This window comes from Neomonachus schauinslandi, chromosome 5, assembly GCF_002201575.2.
Source record: "Neomonachus schauinslandi chromosome 5, ASM220157v2, whole genome shotgun sequence".
Classification (NCBI taxonomy): Eukaryota; Metazoa; Chordata; class Mammalia; order Carnivora; family Phocidae; genus Neomonachus; species Neomonachus schauinslandi.
Genome location: NC_058407.1, coordinates 51496158 through 51514147, shown reverse-complemented (window position 1 = coordinate 51514147; position 17990 = coordinate 51496158). Strand labels below are relative to the sequence as shown.

Below are 17990 nucleotides of genomic sequence, written 5' to 3'. Positions count from 1 at the left end.
TGTCTCTCTCTCTGTGTCAAATTAAAAAAAAAAAGAATATCTAGGTCCCTGCCCTTATAAGGCTTACATTCTAGTGGGAACACAGACAATAAGCTATAGATATGTAATAACTATATGTTCTGTTTATGATGGTGCTATGACATAAACAGAGTACTCTGATAAAAACCTGTGTGCATCTGTTGGAGGGTCATATACTTCAGACAGATCAGGCAAGACCTGTTTGAGATGTGGACATTTAAGCTAAGACCTGAAGGATGAGAAAGAGTGAGCCATGTGAAAAGCAGTGTTAAGAGGAGAAAGGAAGTGAAAAGGCCCAGAGGTGGGAAAAGCTTGAGGTGCACTAGCCCGTGTGGTGAGCAAGGGGTGAAGTGACTTGAGATGCAGCTGGAGACAGAAACAAAGGCCAGGTCTTGCAGGACTGTCTAGATGTGTAAAAAGTTTTATTTTCTGGGCAATGGGATACTACTGAAAGGTTTTAAGCAAAAAAAAAAAGGGGGGGTGGACATTTGGAAAAGTCACTTTGGCTTTAAGGTGAATAATGGATTCAGACAGGGGTGGAGAGGCAGGGTGTTAGCTTGTTTGCGCTGCTGTCAAAGCAGTCTGACCACAGACTGGGTAGCTTATAAAAACAGAAAATGTATTCCTTGCAGTTCTAGAGGCTGTAAAGTCTAAGATCAGGGTGCTAGTGTGGTTGCCTTATGGTGAGGACCCTCTTCCTGGTTCCTGGCCAGTTCCTTCCTGCTGTGCCTTTTCACGGTGGAAGGGGCTAGTGAGCTCTTTGGAGCCTCTTCTTTAAGAGCACTAATCTCATTCATGAGGCCTTCACCCTCAAGATTAGAGCACCACCCAAAGGCTCACCTCCCATTACCATCACCTTTGGGGGTTCGGATTTCAGCATAGGAATTTGGGAGGAGCACAAACATTCCAACCACAGCAGATACCAAGAGTGAAGACGGGGAGAGCAGTGAGAGGTGTTGCAAACCCAGGTGAGAGATGACAGTTGCTTGCACTGGAGGATTGACAGTGAAAACAGAGAGCAGTTGATGGATTATAGATATATTATGGTTGTAGAACTCAGGAATCTCAATAATCCAGGAGTCAATTGACTACTTAGCCCAGGATTTCCTGAACCTTGGTAGCTAGCTAACATTATCATCTAGGGAGCTACCAAAAACAGACTGTTGAGTCCCAGACCTAAAGCTTAGGATTCAGTAGTCTGGGGTGAAGTCCAGAAATCTGAACTTTCCATGAACCCTTGAGAGATTCTGGCATGAGGCCAGACTTGAAAAAAACATGGATCTGTGCTCTTATTCCAGGTGACCTTTATTCCCAAACCCTGCTTTGGGCTGTCTCCTCACATGGCCCAGCCAGCACACGTTGAGAGTGTGTACTCATCTCAAAGCAGGAACGACTCTTTAAAAAGCAGCAATGAGCATCCCAGATTTTGGCTTCCTGACAGGCAGGTTCAAGCCCCGTAGCCAATCTAACCTCCAACAGCAGGAGAGCTTGGGGAAATGAGCTCTGCTATTGAAAGGACTCTCTAACCTTGTTTGGGATATTTAACTTTGTTGAGAAAGGTTTCTAAAAATGTGTGGTTTTTATCTTCTTGTAAAAGGCAGAATAGTAGTCACATGTGTAGGCATAGTTGGGGTCCTTCTGAGCTTCACAGGGTCTTCATTACTGTAGTCTGGGAAGGGGGCGGGTTTTGCTGCCCCTCATTCCCTAAAATCTTCTATAGTTTCCCACTTCTATAGTTTCCCACATTTTGGAGGCTTCCTCAGCAAGCCTCCAAAAATAAATACATAGACCACATAAAACAGTTTATGCCTACCAAAGGAAAAAGAGTTTCCTAACCACACCCTCCCTTTTGCTGCCCTCTTTTATGGAATCTCTTTTATGAAAATTCTGGGACTGGCTCCAGGAAGGATTTGAAACCAATCCCAATTCCCTTCCATATATACTAGTGTAAAGATTAAAATTCTACTAGTTTTTGTTTGTTTGTTTTTTTCTGTTTCAGGCCAGGATGAAGCAATAGGGACTAGATATGCCCTCTCACCTGAAAAAAAAAACAAAGCCTGGGAAAACGTGTAAAAAAAAACCCAAAACAGCTTTTAAGACACTGGACATCAGGCAATGTAAGCCGGTCATCTCAGAGAGGTGGGAAACAAACAAGGTGAGACCTAGCAACTGCCCCAGCTTACTGCCTTGAAAAAGTTTCCAGGCCATAGTGCAGGGAGGGAGGGAAAGATGTTAATAATGGTGAAGCTTTCATGGGTGCACACATAGGACAAAATGTATCAAACTGTACACTTATTGCAGTTTACTGTGTGTCAGTTTTACCTCAACAGAACAAAATTCTACTAAGAGCTTCTTTCCTTGAGCTTCTGGCTTGGATGCCTATTAAAATGGAAATCCCACTGAAGCAGGAACCATTTCAAATTTGTATGATTACATTATCACACTGTGGTGTCCCTAAAAACCCAAGCACAGACTTTCATAGGGAGAGCAAGGATACCACTAGGAAAGGTGAGAGAGAGGATTGCGGAGAGAAGGGAGAAAGGGCATGGGCCGGGGAAATGCAAAGAAACTTGTATTGACAGATGGAATTAGCAGGGATGGTTCCCGTGGAAATGTGTGCTGGTGGGTTTTTTTGTTGCCACAATAAATGAGGAGCATTACAGGCATGTAGTGGACTCAGGCATGTAGTGGACAAGAGCCAGGGACGCTCAGGTCCCACAATGGGCAGGAGTTCTGCATGACAACAAGTGGTCCCACAGAGAATGCCAATAGCACCCTACTGAGAAACCCTGGCGGAGGGAATTCAGCGGTGCAGGCTGATGGTCCCTTCCCAACTCCCAACATTACAAAGGGGTCTCAGAGTGCTTTCTGAGCTACGGTTTGCAGTGCAAACCACAACACTTACTGCTCAACCCTGTTTTAGCCAGTTAAGTTTTCCTGATGTTACAGCTTCAAGTATAATCAGAACCTCCAAAGCCTTGAGAACACTGACAGGAACAGAGAGATTTTTTTTTTTTTTTTAGGTTTTTTTAAACTTTTTTTAAAAGATTTTATTTGGGGCGCCTGGGTGGCTCAATCGGTTAAGCGTCTGTCTTCAGCCCAGGGTCCTGGGATCCAGCCCCGCATCGGGCTCCCTGCTTAGGGTGGAGCCTGCTTCTCCCTCTGCCTCTGCTGCTCCCCCTGCTTGTTCTCTCTCTCTCTCTCTCTCTCTCTCTCGCAAAAATAAATAAAATCTTTAAAAAAACTAAAAAATAAATTAAAAGATTTTATTTATTTGACACACAGAGAGAGAGAGAGAGTGCTGTCCTCTCTCTGGGGCTTGAATTCATGACCCCAAGATCAAGAGTTGCATGTTCTACTGACTGAGCCAGCCAGGAACCCCAGGAAACTCCTTTTTATTACACCCAGACTTCTGTCCTGCCTACCAGACTGAAATGTTAACTGCTAGATGAACCCCACCAGCTGAGGCCTACTAGTACCTCAAGCTTAACCTGTCTAAACCAGTCCTGGGTTTGCATCCCTCCTGTCATCCTTATTTCTCTGAAAGGCATCACCTTGCAGTAACCCCAGCTTGAAACCACAGTGGTTTCTCTCCCATCTCTCTCCTGTTCCATTGCCAGTCTTGCAGATTTTGCTTCTGAAATATCTCTTCCATCCATCCCTTTTTCATTATTCCCTTTACCACTAGACCAATTCAGATTCTCATTACTTCCCACCAATCTGTGGTTTCTCCTTGCTTCCATCCATTTGAAGCACACTGATTATTTATCAATAGTTTCCTCACAACCTACGAAATGACATATAAAGTCTTTACCTGGACTTTTAAGACTCTCTCAAGTATGGGCCCAGTTTTACTTTCTAACCTTATACCTGGTATTGTTCTATTTATTTTATTTTATTTTATTTTATTTATTTTATTTTTATGTAAGCTCAATGCCCAACATGGGCTTGGACTCACAACCCTGAAATCCAGAGTTGCATGCTTTACAGATTGAGCCAGCCAGGTGCCCCCCTGTTCTATTTTTAAATCACCGTGGACTGCTTCCCTTTCCTAATACACGTTCCATTTTTTCCCTGCCTCATAGTTTTTATTATCCCTTCCAGCTGCAATATCTCCATCTCCATGTATACTATTTTTTCATCAGTTGTCATTCTGACATCTTGACTTCCCCCCAAAACTGAATATGACCTTTCCCCTCTTTAAATCTCTTTGGCAATTTGCTCAAACTCACTGATGACACTTAGCATGTGTACTCTGTATTATCTATGTTTGTGCAAATGTCACATACTCTAATATATAGGAAATAAACAAAACTCAGTCCAAAGCCATTAGTAGAGAAAAAGCAAGTTTTGGTCAGCAAGTTAAAAACATACTCCAAACAAAATCTCACCTGAGAGAGGATTCATTCAAATTTCTGGGCCCTTTGCCTCTCCAAAACACAGAGCCATTAATCTCTTTTTTGGCTAAAAAAAAAAAAAGGAAAAAGAAAAGAAGTCATTTGCTAATTCATTACATAATTTGATTGAGATTGTGAAGAAATTATAGTTACATGTACTGATTTGATGACTGTTCATAAATCCTCACAAAAACTTGCAAATCCTGGGGCATCTGGGTGGCTCAGCTGATTAAGCGTCAAACTCTTGATTTCAGCTCAGGTCACGATCTCAGGGTGGTAAGATCAAGCCCCACATCAGATCTGCACTGGGTGTGGAGACTGCTTAAGATTTTCTCTCTCTCCCATGGGGTGCCTGGGTGGCTCAGTCGTTAAGCGTCTGCCTTCGGCTCAGGTCATGGTCCCAGGGTCCTGGGATTGAGCCTCTCATCAGGCTCCCTGCTTGGCGGGAAGCCTGCTTCTCCCTCTCCCACTCCCCCTGCTTGTGTTCCCTCTCTCACTGTGTCTCTGTCAAATAAAGAAATAAAATCTTAAAAAAAAAAAAACATTCTTTCTCTCCCTCTCCCTTTGCCCCTCTTCCACCTCCCTCGAAAAAACAAAACAAAACAAAAAACCTTGCAAGTCCCAAATTATAAACTGGGCAGCATGATGTAACAAAAGGAATTTTGGCTTTGATGTTAAAACATGTGCTTAACTTCAGACTCTTGTAAAAAGTTACTTTATAAGAGTTTACCAGTTACTTTATCACTCTGGACTCAGTATCTTAATTTATAAAAATGATGAAAATTCTGTGAATGAAAATAAGATAATGTGTTTAAAAAGGACTCATGTGGTGCCTGGCGGAGTAGTTATACAATATACATTAGTTTAATTTAAAGTAAAAACCAAAGAGCCAATCATAACATCAAGAACACTGTCGTGTCCTCCCAATTATATGTGTATTTTATTTGGAGGGACAAATAATAATAGTATCTAATAAATATTCTGAACAAGAACCAAATTTACATTTCCATTTCCATAAGCTACTGCAAGAGGTCAGTACTATCCTCACATTCTAAGCTCCGGTGGAAACTCAGTGTTCCCTGTCGAACCACCTCCCCATCCCTGCAGAAGGGTTGGAGTCAGGGATGCACAAGCCAAACCAAGAGCCAGGGAGGGAAAGAAAGAAAGCCCTGCTCCCACAGAGAATTCCTTCTGGGGATTTCCCTGGCTCTGTCAGCCTCTTCCTTTCTTGACTTGCTTGCTTCCCTTTCCTTCTCCCACTCTTTTAATTTTTCAGTTTATTTTTCTGAAAAATTTTCTTTTAAGGTAAAATTTACGCAAAATGAAATCAAAATCTTAAGTGTGCTTTCACTATGTTTGACCCCTTTCCTTTTGAACTGCTCTGCAAAATCCTCTTTCTCTCCTGTGGGTCTGAGAGGAGCCCAAAGCACCTCCATGCTTAGAAGAAAGAACCCTTTTACCTCAGAGAGCCAAAGGTGATGCTGGAGGGGGTCTATAAAAAGATAGCTGGAGGCTGCAGGCTGTTCTGGCTGGCTCTGGTCTAGACAGAAGAGGTCAACACAGCCCCCTTGAAGTCCAGCATAGTTCATCAGATTTGGAGATCACCTGGGGATTTGAGGCCAAAAGCCTGATAAGTGGGAAACTGAGGGGCGCTTGGCTAGCTCAGTGGGTAGAGCATATGACTTTGATCTCAGGAGCATGAGTTTGAGCCCCACGTTGGGTATAGAGATTACTTAAAATCCTTTAAAAAAAAGGGAAACTGCAGCTGCAGGAGGTGACTACTGAAAGGACCAAGCTGTAGGTCATCTGTCCTTTTGTCTTCCCAGCACCTTCCCTTTTTTGAGGAAATGACCTCTTCTACAGTATGGGTGCCCCCTCTTTACAAAAAAAAAAGACTGCTCTTTCCAATGAAATTAATGATGAATCAGCTCTAGTGCCCCTCACTTGCATGAGTTCCTTCCAAAGTCTTAGGAGAGGCCTTAACAATGTGTGCGCATGCTCAAATGTTTTTATCAAATACATAAAGGGAAGACATTTCAGCCACAATCATTCAAGACCAGAGGCTCTTCCCACTTCAGTTTTCCTTCTGTCTCACTTCCTCTCTTGGGAGTATCCAAAGACACTTGATGTTTGTGATTTCTTCTGCCTGTATTTTCTTGGGAGTGCTGCCCTCATTATGATGTGGGAAACAAAGGCAAAAGCAAAAATTAAATTTCCTTACTACTTACAGCCCATTGACAAGTCCTTGAAACAGGCAGAATGACATTCCTCTAGGGACTCAGCTGCCTCAATGTTAATACTTTGCTAAGGGCAAAAGGCAATCTTAGCCTGACCCCCCCCAACCCCCCACCCCTCCCACCCCCCGCCAGGATCCTGTAAGTCTTCTTTAACATATAAAAATTCCTTTGGAGGGGTGCCTGGGTGGCTCAGTTGTTAAGCGTCTGCCTTCGGCTCAAGGTCATGATCCCAGGGTCCTGGGATTGAGCCCCGCATCGGGCTCCCTGCTCAGCAGGAAGCCTGCTTCTCCCTCTCCTATTCCCCCTGCTTGTGTTCCCTCTCTCGCTGTCTCTATCTGTCAAAAAAATAAATAAATAAAAATCTTAAAAAAAAAATTGCTTTGGAAACTTCCTTTATCTCTACCCTCCAAGATATATGTCAGCAGTCATCCTCCAAGCATATGGCCCACTGATACACATCTGAAGGGTCTCATGACTAAGGTTTGACTACACAGAAATAAATGAGATTTTCCCAAAAATAGCTAGCCCCCTCAAGTTCCTGGAAACCTTGTTTCCAAAATTCCTTAGAGACTTACGCTATCCCTAACCCCCTCCCAACTTGGAAGTATATAATCAGTCACCCATCACAACCCCAGTGCAATTCTTTCTGCCCACAGGTCCTGTCCCCATGCTTTAATAAAACCAGCTTTTTGTACTGAAGATATTTCAAGAATTCTTTCTTGACCATTTGCTCTGAATCCCAACATTTCCACATCAGTTGTATTTGGTCTCTTGAGTCTTTATCTTAAAGAAGGCTCTGCAAATTGTATGAGTTTTTGGTCCCCACAAAATCTGGATCCACCCCTATCCTAGCCATAGCTGATGGGGTGGGCTCTGATCCAAGTTGGGCTTGGACATCTGGACATGAGAGGCAGAGCTGGGTGTCTTTGAAACTGGCCATATGGAGAAGAAGGTCCCTCACAGGCTGTTCAGGCCCAGGAACAGGCCCAAGGGTTTCTGGTCTTCCATTAGTGGATTTCTTCTGTTCCCCTCTTGACTCCCTAAGAGACTCCAAAATCCTTCAATAAATCTCTTTGGCATTAAGTTAGGCAGAATGAGTTTTCTCTATTTGCAAGTGAATAACCTCTACTCATTACGTAGGTTTAAGACCCCAGTCATCATAGACCCTTCTAATAGTAGGCATCTCACACATGTGGGTACCAAATGTGATACCAATAATGCCTTTGATCGTTGCTAGAATTAAGTAGAACATATGAGCACTGGTGGCACAGAGGTCAGCAGGTTTGAGCCTCTTGCCTCAGGACCACACATTACAGACTGTCTGGGAGGTGAATCACAGGGTCCTGGGGATACAGCAACACCTCAGGCAGGGAACAAGCATTTTGGAGGACAGCTGGAAAGGAATGGAGCACAGCACTGTGGGCATGCTGGAAGGGGGGAAGAAATCACTGGATCTTTTCTTTTTCTTTCTTTTTTTTTATTTTTTATTTTTAAGATTTTATTTATTTATTTGACAGAGAGAGACACAGTGAGAGAGGGAACACAAGCAGAGGGACTGGCAGAGGGAGAAGCAGGCTTCCCACGGAGCAGGGAGCCCGATGTGGGGCTCGATCCCAGGACCCTGGGATCATGACCTGAGCCGAAGGCAGACGCTTAACGACTGAGCCACCCAGGCGCCCCTCTTTTTTTTTTTAAGATTTTATTTATTTGACAGAGACACAGTGAGAGAGGGAACACAAGCAGAGGGACTGGGAGAGGGAGAAGCAGGCTTCCCACGGAGCAGGGAGCCTGATGCGGGGCTCGATCCCAGGACCCTGGGATCATGACCTGAGCTGAAGGCAGACGCTTAACAACTGAGCCACCCAGGTGCCCCCACTGAGCCTTTTCTAATTAGGAAGCTGGTATTACCTGAACAATCAACCTAAGCTGTCCCTTAAACCTGATTTCATGCAAGTTCACTAACCAGCCTTGAACTTTCTGTTTTTTGTGTGAGGTCATTAAAAGGTTATGACAAAAAACAACTTTAGGTTCAATGTCCCTGCCCTCTCTATGTTAGCTTTAAATTTCATTTGTAACAACGGTGTGGAGAATCTTAGGATCATCTGTGCTCTCCACTGAGAAATGAAGTACAGCTTTATCTCTGCTTCTACGTCAGATGGAAGGGCTGGTCTCCTAGATGCCAGTGGCCAGAGTCTGGCAGGTGTAAGACCATACTGACAAGAGAGCCTAAATACAGATAACAGGTGACAGAGTTTTCTGCTAATATGTTCTCTAGTGTGCAGACAGCAGTTCACAGTCTTCTTCAGTAGCTTAGATATGAAGTCCTTCCATCATTTAGCACAATGGATGCCTGATGATATGTTGAGTAGTGCTGGTCAGCTGAGGAACATTTTTAGAAAGGACACTACCAAAAAAATGCAGTGCTTTCTTAACTGCAAGAGGTCCGATTATATTTGTCAAAACCCTATTCCTATGGGGAAGACTGCCAAGCCTAAGTAAAAATTATCCACTAAACCTGAGAGACTCATCAGTCCCTTGTTTTAGTTTTCTCCCACCTCAATGATTTTAGAAAATATATAGGTTTTAGATAAAATAAAATAAAATCTTATATTTATATAAAGCCTGGTTCAGTTTATGTGTCATCAAATAATGAGGTTTCATTCTGGTTTGAGGATTAGTCTACTTCATGTTATGCCAGTGTTTCAGAAGATACCACTAAAGTCATTAAAGTCTTTTCCATGCATCTAGAGCTGCAGTGACTGGTTCTATAGCTACTAGGCACCCATGGCTATTAAAATTAACATTAAATTAAAATTCAGGTAGTAGCACTAGTCACATCTAAAGTGCTCAGTGGTCACAGGTGGCTGTTGGCTACTGTATTAGACATAATTAGACCACAGACAAAACAGCTCCATCATTGCAGAAAGTTCTACTGGATAGTGCTGTTCAAGAATGTACTTGAAAGTAAGGGGCTAATAACTCAATTCATTCTAGAGCTTTAGTGGATAATACAGTTCATCACGGTTGCTCTTCTCCTGTCAGCATTGTTCATTTAGAGTTTAATAACCATCCCCTTTCATCTAAACATAAAAAGTACAATTTAAAGTGCTACCTCTGACCCATATATAAGGATACATGTATACTCTAGAGAAAAGCCTCTTTTCTATATATCTCCAGAAAAGTAGGGCTTAATTAGGAAGCCTGTTGAAAACGTGATGATGAAACTAAGTATTTTTACTGCAAATGATTTGCACTTTTGAGCTTCCTTTGTTAAGATAATCCAGTTGGTTTGAGTGTGAGCTTCTTTGCGACATGACATAAATATTCCCTAGGCTTTCACCCAAGAGGTTTGGAGTAAGTTCTAATAATTATCTTTATTTAAATGCTGAGCAGTTAATGTGTGCTACTTCTGTAGGCATGATATCATCAGTATTAACATTAAAGCCTCTAGTAATGACTGTTGTCAAGTAGATGGTCAGACAGGTTTGAGCCTCTCTCTTGCTTCAGGTCTGCATATTACAGACTGTCTAGGAGGTGAACCCACGTGGTCCCGGGTATACGGCAACACCTAACTCAGGGAACTAGCAGCTTGGTGGAGAACAGGAGCCAGAGCATAGGACTGTTGGCATTCTAGAAATGTTTTTTATTTTCTAATGTGTGCTATGTATGACAGTGGCAGTTTTGGGTTTTCAAAACTCCCTGCACAAAAGTGTCGGATGGAACCTTCAGAGATGAAAGTGAAGAAGGGGGAGTGGGGGAGAGGTACAATTCTATGAATAGCCATGTGTGTGAACACAAGATAAGTTCTTTTAAGTCTTCACTGCTTTTAACATCATTTGCAAAGTTTCTAGGATTTAAATTTCATAAAACTTCTGCCTGTAATTAGCTTCTTTAACGTGTGTTTTTAATCTTCTTATACATGTTGGGAGAAAAAAAAAAAGCCAAGAATAATTATGCTTGTGGACAAGGATAAATATGCATTTAAGGCAACCAAAGCCAGTTAGGTACCCTAATTAGGGTGACAAGAGACCTGGTGAGCAACCAGGGATTTAATAAGTCTAATTACAACTTCTACAAACAGTTGCCATGCCATAGAGCGTCAGTGTGGAAAGGTGCTTGTCTCTGAGAGTGTACAAACACAGGATAGTTTTCTCACACTTTGTAGTTATTCAGTACTCCAAGAACTCTGAGTCTGACTTGGAGGGAAGTCTAGTGTGGCGTGAATTGACTGGTGTGGGCTGGCTAGAGGCCAGAAGTGCAAGGGCCTATCCAGGAGCCCTGTTAGGACTTCCTTCTGCCCTTCTTCTATGCTAAGGATGCGATCTTAACAGCTGACTACTATCCTGCTATGTGCCCCGTCTTGCCCACATTATTTCAGGTAACACAATAATCCTATGAAGGTAGCAATAGAGACAAGGAAACTGAGGCTCACAAAGGTTGTGACTTGTAGACAGTCACAAAGCTGGGAAAGGTGGGAGACAGGATTCAAATGTCAGCTTAGCTAGTCCAAAGCCCATGCTCTTTTTCTCTGCTTTTTACCACCTCCCAATTATACGGATTGATACCTTAAAGGGCTCCTTTAGATACATACACATTTCATATACATATATAAAAGAAGGCCTTGAAACAAACAGTGTAATGCTGAACTACATATTCTTTTATTTTTTTAAAGATTTTACTATTTCATTTATTTGACAGAGAGAGAGAACATGAAAGAGGGAACACAAGCAGGGGGAGTGGGAGAGGGAGAAGCAGGCTTCCCACGGAGCAGAGAGCCCAATGTGGGGCTCCATCCCAGGACCCTGGGATCATGACCTGAGCTGAAGGCAGATGCTTAACGACTGAGCCACCCAGGTGCCTCTGAACTACATATTCTGTTTTTATCTATTTGTCCTTGGGTTTTTAAAACTTATTCACCAGAAATGTGTAAAGTCCAAAATGTAAAACATAAAAGCAAGGAAGCTCTGGTTGAGCTGGGTAAGTACCAGGAGCCCTGACTCTTCATCCTCCCCTTTCTCCCCACCCCACTGTGGATTTTCTGGATCTCCTTATGCACAATGGGAAAATCATCTGCATCAGATGCTGAACTCCCTAAAAACAAAATTAAAGATGGCTTTTCATCTTTTTATCTAGGTGTGAATCATAATTCTTGGGTGAACAGATTCCCAACAAATATTTTTGAATGAAGAATGAATGCTGTTAATAATCGTAATAAACCATAATTATCAGGGTAGGACCTTGTGGCTTCTCTTGCTGTGGGAGCCCAAGATTCACAGAGATGACTACTGGGAGTTTTCCTAAAGCCGGGTTCACAGTCTTTCTGGTTATCCCCTGTACTTCTTGATCAGGTTTTTCATTAAAATATGTGGTTGTTAATAAGGTTATTAAAATTAAACAAGAACTGACCGGGGCGCCTGGGTGGCTCAGTCGGTTCAGTGTTTGCTTTTGGCTCAGGTCATGATCCCAGGGTCCTGGGATTCAGTCCCACATCGGGCTCCCTGCTCAGTGGGGAGTCTACTTGTCCCTCTGCCTGATGCTCCCCCTGCTTGTGCTCAATCTCTCTCTCTCTCTGACAAATAAATTAAAAAAAAAAATCTTAAAAAAAAAAAACCTGGGGAGCCTGGGTGGCTCAGTCATTAGGCGTCTACCTTCGGCTCAGGTCATGATCCTGGAGTCCCGGGATTGAGTCCCGCATCGGGCTCCCTGCTCAGCAGGGAGTCTGCTTCTTCCTCTGACCCTCCTCCCTCTCATGCTCTCTCTCTATCATTCTCTCTCAATAAATAAATACAAATCTTTAAAAATAAATAAATAAAATTTTAAAAAAAAAACCTGACCAAATGGAATCCAGATTCTAACTTATTCTTTTTTTATTTATTTATTTTTAAGATTTTATTTATTTATTTGACAGAGACACAGCGAGAGCAGGAACACAAGCAGGGCGAGTGGGAGAGGGAGAAGCAGGCTTCCCGCCGAGCAAGGAGCCTGATCCTGGGATCATGACCAGAGCCGAAGGCAGATGCTTAACCAACTGAGCCAACCAGGCACCCCTAACTTATTCTTTTTTTAAAACCAATATTTAGTGAACACACTTCTTTCTCTCTCTTCATTTCTTTCCCCTCCGTTTTCCCTCCCTTTCTTCCTTTCCATTCTTTTCTCTTTCCTTTTTTTTCCACATAGCCTCGCGTGTGGCAAACTATGCCCAGGCACTATGCTGCCGAGAATGGATGGATCAGCTCATTAATCATCATAGAACTGCAGATCAAAACCATGATGAGATACCACCTCACAACTGTTAGGATGGCTATCCTCAAACAGCCAAAAGATAGAAAGTATTGGTGAGGATGTGGAGAAAAGGGAACCCTTATGCACTGTTGGTGGGGATGCAAATTAGTGCAGCCACTGTGGAAAACAGTATGGAGGTTCCTTAAAAAACTAAAATAGGACTACCGTATGATCCAGCATTCCTATTTCTGGGCATATATCTGAAGGAAATAAAATCACTGTCTCAGATACTTGCCCTCCCTTATTCATAGCAGCATTATTTACAGTAACCTACCTGTCCAGCAATATGTGAATGGATAAATAAAATGTGTGTGTGTTGGGGGAGGGGGGGTGTATGTGTGTGCACACATGCATATGCACACAATCTAATATTATTTAGCCTTTAAAAAAAGGAAAATCTGGAACACATGGGTGGCTCACTCGGGTGAGCATCCAGCTTTTGATTTAGGCTCAGGTCATGATCTCAGGGTCCTGGTCTGGAGCTCCAAGTCTGGCTCTGGGCTCAGTGAGGAGTCTGTTTGAGGATTCTCTCTCTCTCTCTCTCCCTCTGCCCCTACCCTCCCCCCCGCTCACATTCTCTCTCTCTCTCTTTCAAATAAAAAAATAATAAATCTTAAAAAAAAGGAAAATCCTGGGATACCTGGCTGGTTCAGTCAGTAGAGCATCTGACTCTTGATCTCAGGGTCATGAGTTCAAGCCCCACGTTGGGTGTAGGGATTGCTTTAAAATAATGAACAAGTAAAATAAAATCTAAAAAGCAGAAAATCCTGCATTTGGGAAAACATGGATGAACCTGGAGGATGTCATGCTAAGTGAAATAAATCAGACACAAAAAGATAAACACCACGTAATCTCACTCATGTTGAATCCAAAAAAGGCAAACTCATAGTAACAGATAGTAAAATGGTCATTACCAGGGGCTGGGGGTTGGGGGGAAAAGGTAAATGTTGGTCAAAAGGTAGATGTTCATTATAAGATAAATAAGTTCTGGAGACCAAAATGTACGGCATAGTGACTATAGTTAACAAAAATGTAGCATGTACTTGAAACTTGCGAAGAAAATAGATCTTAAGTGTTCTTACCACTCACACACAATGATAACTATGTGGTTATCATTGTGGTCATTATTTCACAGTGTATACATAGATCAAAACATCACGTTAAACACCTTACATATAATTTTTATTTGTCAATCATACCTCAGTAAAGCTGGGGAGGAAAAAAGAACATTCTTTTTTGTCTTATCAAGCAATGCATCTTGTGTCACTTTAAGAAATATATTACATACCTTTTTTGTTGTCAGAAGTGGCATGATGAAATGGAAATGAGAATTTGACACCTTTCGATTGTTCACACTCTTTTTTCAAAACAGTTGAAGAATGGGTGATACGAATATGTTGGTTGGTTTCTCTCTCTGGTGGACTCAAAAACTGTGGGTAATCATCAATCTGAAAAAAATATAATTAATTAAACTAATTGAGAACAAATATAACTGTTTACCCTATGATAATAAATCCCCTAAAGCTTAGGGCAAGTTTGTTTTATTTTTAAGATTTTATTTATTTATTTGAGAGAGAATGAGAGAAAGAGAGCACGAGAAGGGAGAGGGTCAGAGGGAGAGGGAAAAGCAGACTCCCCACTGAGCATGAAGCCCAATGCAGGGCTTGATCCTGGGGGCTTGATCCTAGGGCTCAGGGATCATGACTTGAGCCCAAAGCAGATGCTCAACCAACTGAGCCACCCAGGCGCCCCTTAGGGTAAGTTTAAACTGCATTCTTTTTATTTTTTTCCTGGGAAGTCTTTCCTTTTGTCAGGTTTCTCAGTTTTCCTCAATTTGTTTTAGTCTTTACTGAAAATGCGTTTAGCAACAGATCCCAAGAAACTATTTACACTTACACTATAGAATTGCTAAATAAATAGTAATAGTGTTTTTGTTTGTTAAAATATATCCCTCCCCCTTTCATTTTGAAAACAGATTTTTTTAAAAGGTCTTAAAAATGTTTGATTAATGGGTTTAAGCTAGGATTTTTCTATGCAATAGAAAATGTCCATTTGCTGGGAACAGTGTACAAAGATTCTGTGAATACAAACGTCTAGGTTTGAATTATTGGAAGTTTCCTGCTGCTAAATAGCTTTCTCTTCTCTCCAAAGTGCTGTGTTTTCTATTCTTGATTAAAAAGAGACAAAGTCTCGAGGCGCCTGGGTGGTTCAGTCGTTAAGCGCTTGCCTTCCGCTCAGGTTGTGATCCCGGGGTCCTGGGATCGAGCCCCGCATCAGGCTCCCTGCTTGGCGGGAAGCCTGCTTCTCCCTCTCCCGCTCCCCCTGTTTGTGTTCCCTCTCTCGCTGTGTCTCTCTCTGTCAAATAAATAAATAAAATCTTTTAAAAAAATAATAAGTAAATAAAATCTTAAAAATAAAATATAATAAATAAATGAAATAAAAAGAGACAAATTCTCAATAAATACTTAGGATTTTTTTTTCTTTAAGTAGGCTCCACACCCAGCATGGAGCCCAATGCAGGGCTTGAACTCATAGCCCCAGGATCAAGACCTGACCTGAAACCAAGAGTTGGACGCTTAACTAAGCCACCCACACACCCCAATACTTAGGATTTTTAGATCTTTAACAATCTACTTCCCTTTTTATGACAGGTAGGCAGCAATAGCATCTGACTGAAAAGCCAAGAGTAAAGCCAGAGAATCACCAGAGGCGTCTTTGAAACCTTTAATCCAAGCATCAGGAGGAATACCTCTGTTGGCTTTTTGCAAAGTTACTTAGAATTTGGATAAAAATATTTCCTGTGATCATCCAGTTTCATCATTCTCTTTTCACAAATATATGAAGGAAATATCAAATAATAATAATATTTTAAAAATCTAATTCAGAGGAATTAAAGATAGGAAGATAAATTAATAAAAAGCTATCAGGATCTACTAAAATTTAATTTTTAAAATTATTTTCAAATACATAGAGTAATTCAAACCAAGCTAATGAAGCATAGCCCAGTGCAGGTATTAAAAAGGATGTGCTTTTGTTAATAATAAAAGCTTATAGTTAGTAAAGGATCCTCTTCTGAACAAGATTCTTCAGAAAAGTCTTAAGCTATTTGATACCTGCAAAGATATGCTTATAAAATTAGAATCCTATTATACATACGGCTAAGGTTTTTGTTTGTTTTGTGTAACTCTGTATTATATTTTTCTCTTGCCTTTGTCAGGAAAAATTATGAAAGACTTTGAAAAAAAGATGGTCTAGATGTTTTCCATCATTTATTGTCTTTGAGCTGTTTTAAAACATTGCAAGTGGGGGCGCCTGGGTGTCTCAGTTAGTTAAGCGACCAACTCCTGATTTCGGCTCAGTCATGATGGCAAGGTTGTGAGATGGAGCCCCATGGCAGGCTCTGCGCTCAGCAGGGGGTCTGCTTGAGAGCCTCTCCTTCTCCCTCTGCCCCTCCCCCCACTCGAGCGTGTGCTCTCTGTCTCTGTCTCTGTCTCTCTCTAAAATAAATAAATAAATCTTTAAAACACTTTAACTTGTGGGGATGCCTGGCTCTCTCATTCGGTAGAGCATGTAACTCTTAATTATGGGGTTGTAAATTTGAGCCCCACGTTGGGTGTAGAGATCACTTAAAAATACATAAAGAAAAGAAAACACTGTAAGTTGTAGAAAACTGGTAATAGTGAAATTTTTCTTTTTAAGATTTTATTTATTTATTTGACAGAGAGAGAGAGATCACAAGTAGGCAGACAGGCAGGCAGAGGGAGAAGCAGCCTCCCCGCCCCCAGCAGGGGGCCCGATGCGGGGCTGGAACCCAGGACCCTGGGATCATGACCTGAGCCAAAGGCAGACATTTAACCGAGTGAGCCACCCAGGTGCCCTGTATATAAATAAATCTTTTAAAAAAAAAAAAGTTGTTACAATCTCGGCACATTTTGTATATATGTATATATAATATATAGTAATTATATATTGTATTTCAGTATTATTATGTTATATTAAAGACTTTATCCATATAAAAATTATGTTCATTTATTTTTACATATCAGATGTAACTTTTTTTTTAAAGATTTTATTATTTGAGAGAGAGAGAGCATGAGCAGGGGGAAGAGGCAGAGGCCGAAGGAGAGCCAGAGTGAGAGGGAGAAGCAGACTCCCCACTGAGCAGGGAGCCCCAGGCAGGGATCCATCCCAGGACCCTGGGATCATTACCTGAGCCCAAGGCAGACACTTAATGACTGAGCCACCCAGGTGCCCTCAGACATAACTTTTATTGCTGTCTTTAAAAATAGGCTTTGTCACTATCCTTAGAGACATTTTGTCTAATTTTTTGCAATGGCTGTATTACCTTTGTTTTGCATGCCATAGGAACAACCAAATTTTCTAGTCAGTTGCCTATTTTTAATATGAAACTTCATCAGACCTGTCACATTTGAAAGTTCTCAATAATAAACCAACCACAGTCATCTGAAGTCTCTGTCTTCTACAGATAGTTTTTGTTTTATTGTGATGCTTGCTTGAAGGTTCTATTCTAAGATATAAAAGTCAGTTTGAGTCCTCAACAAAGGACAGTCTCAGAGCAGAGCCTCCTGGAAAAAGGATTGAGACAGGCTCTTCAAAATATTAACACTTCAGAGCTGAGCTAACATTACTTAGACAACTCAGACTACACCAGTGGACTGAATTAGGATTTCCAAGACTCCATTAGGTCAAGAAGCAGGTGGTTTCATGAGACTCCTAACCCAAAATGTCCCAGAACGAGATTTAACTTTATAGGACTAAATGAAACTGATAGAAATTTATTGTGGTGATTTGCTTAGAATATTATTGATGTTTTGGGTGCCTGGGTGGCTCAGTTGGTTGAGCGACTGCCTTCGGCTCAGGTCATGATCCTGGAGTCCCTGGATCGAGTCCCGCATCGGGTCCCTGCTTGGCGAGGAGCCTGCTTCTCCCTCTAACCCTCCCCCCTCTCATGTACTCTCTCTCTCTCATTCTCTCTCTCTCAAATAAATAAATAAATCTTTAAAAAAAAAAAAGAATATTATTGATGTTTTAATGT

General features: G+C 41.7%; 2 protein-coding genes across 2 annotated transcripts in view; one reads left to right on the top strand and one right to left on the bottom strand.

The window, feature by feature from the left end:
* The window catches only part of XPOT (exportin for tRNA), a 177562-nt gene that overhangs the window by 74566 nt on the left and 85006 nt on the right, over nucleotides 1-17990 (top strand). The gene's annotated exons all lie outside the window — the stretch shown is intronic.
* C5H12orf56 (chromosome 5 C12orf56 homolog) overlaps nucleotides 1-17990 on the bottom strand; it is a 95541-nt gene that overhangs the window by 44019 nt on the left and 33532 nt on the right. Inside the window, exons 2-3 of the mRNA XM_021678547.1 lie at nucleotides 14223-14382; nucleotides 4410-4482 (exon numbers count right to left, since the gene is read on the bottom strand). Of these exons, the coding sequence (XP_021534222.1) occupies nucleotides 4410-4482; nucleotides 14223-14382 (233 nt within the window). The remainder of the gene's footprint in view (nucleotides 1-4409; nucleotides 4483-14222; nucleotides 14383-17990) is intronic.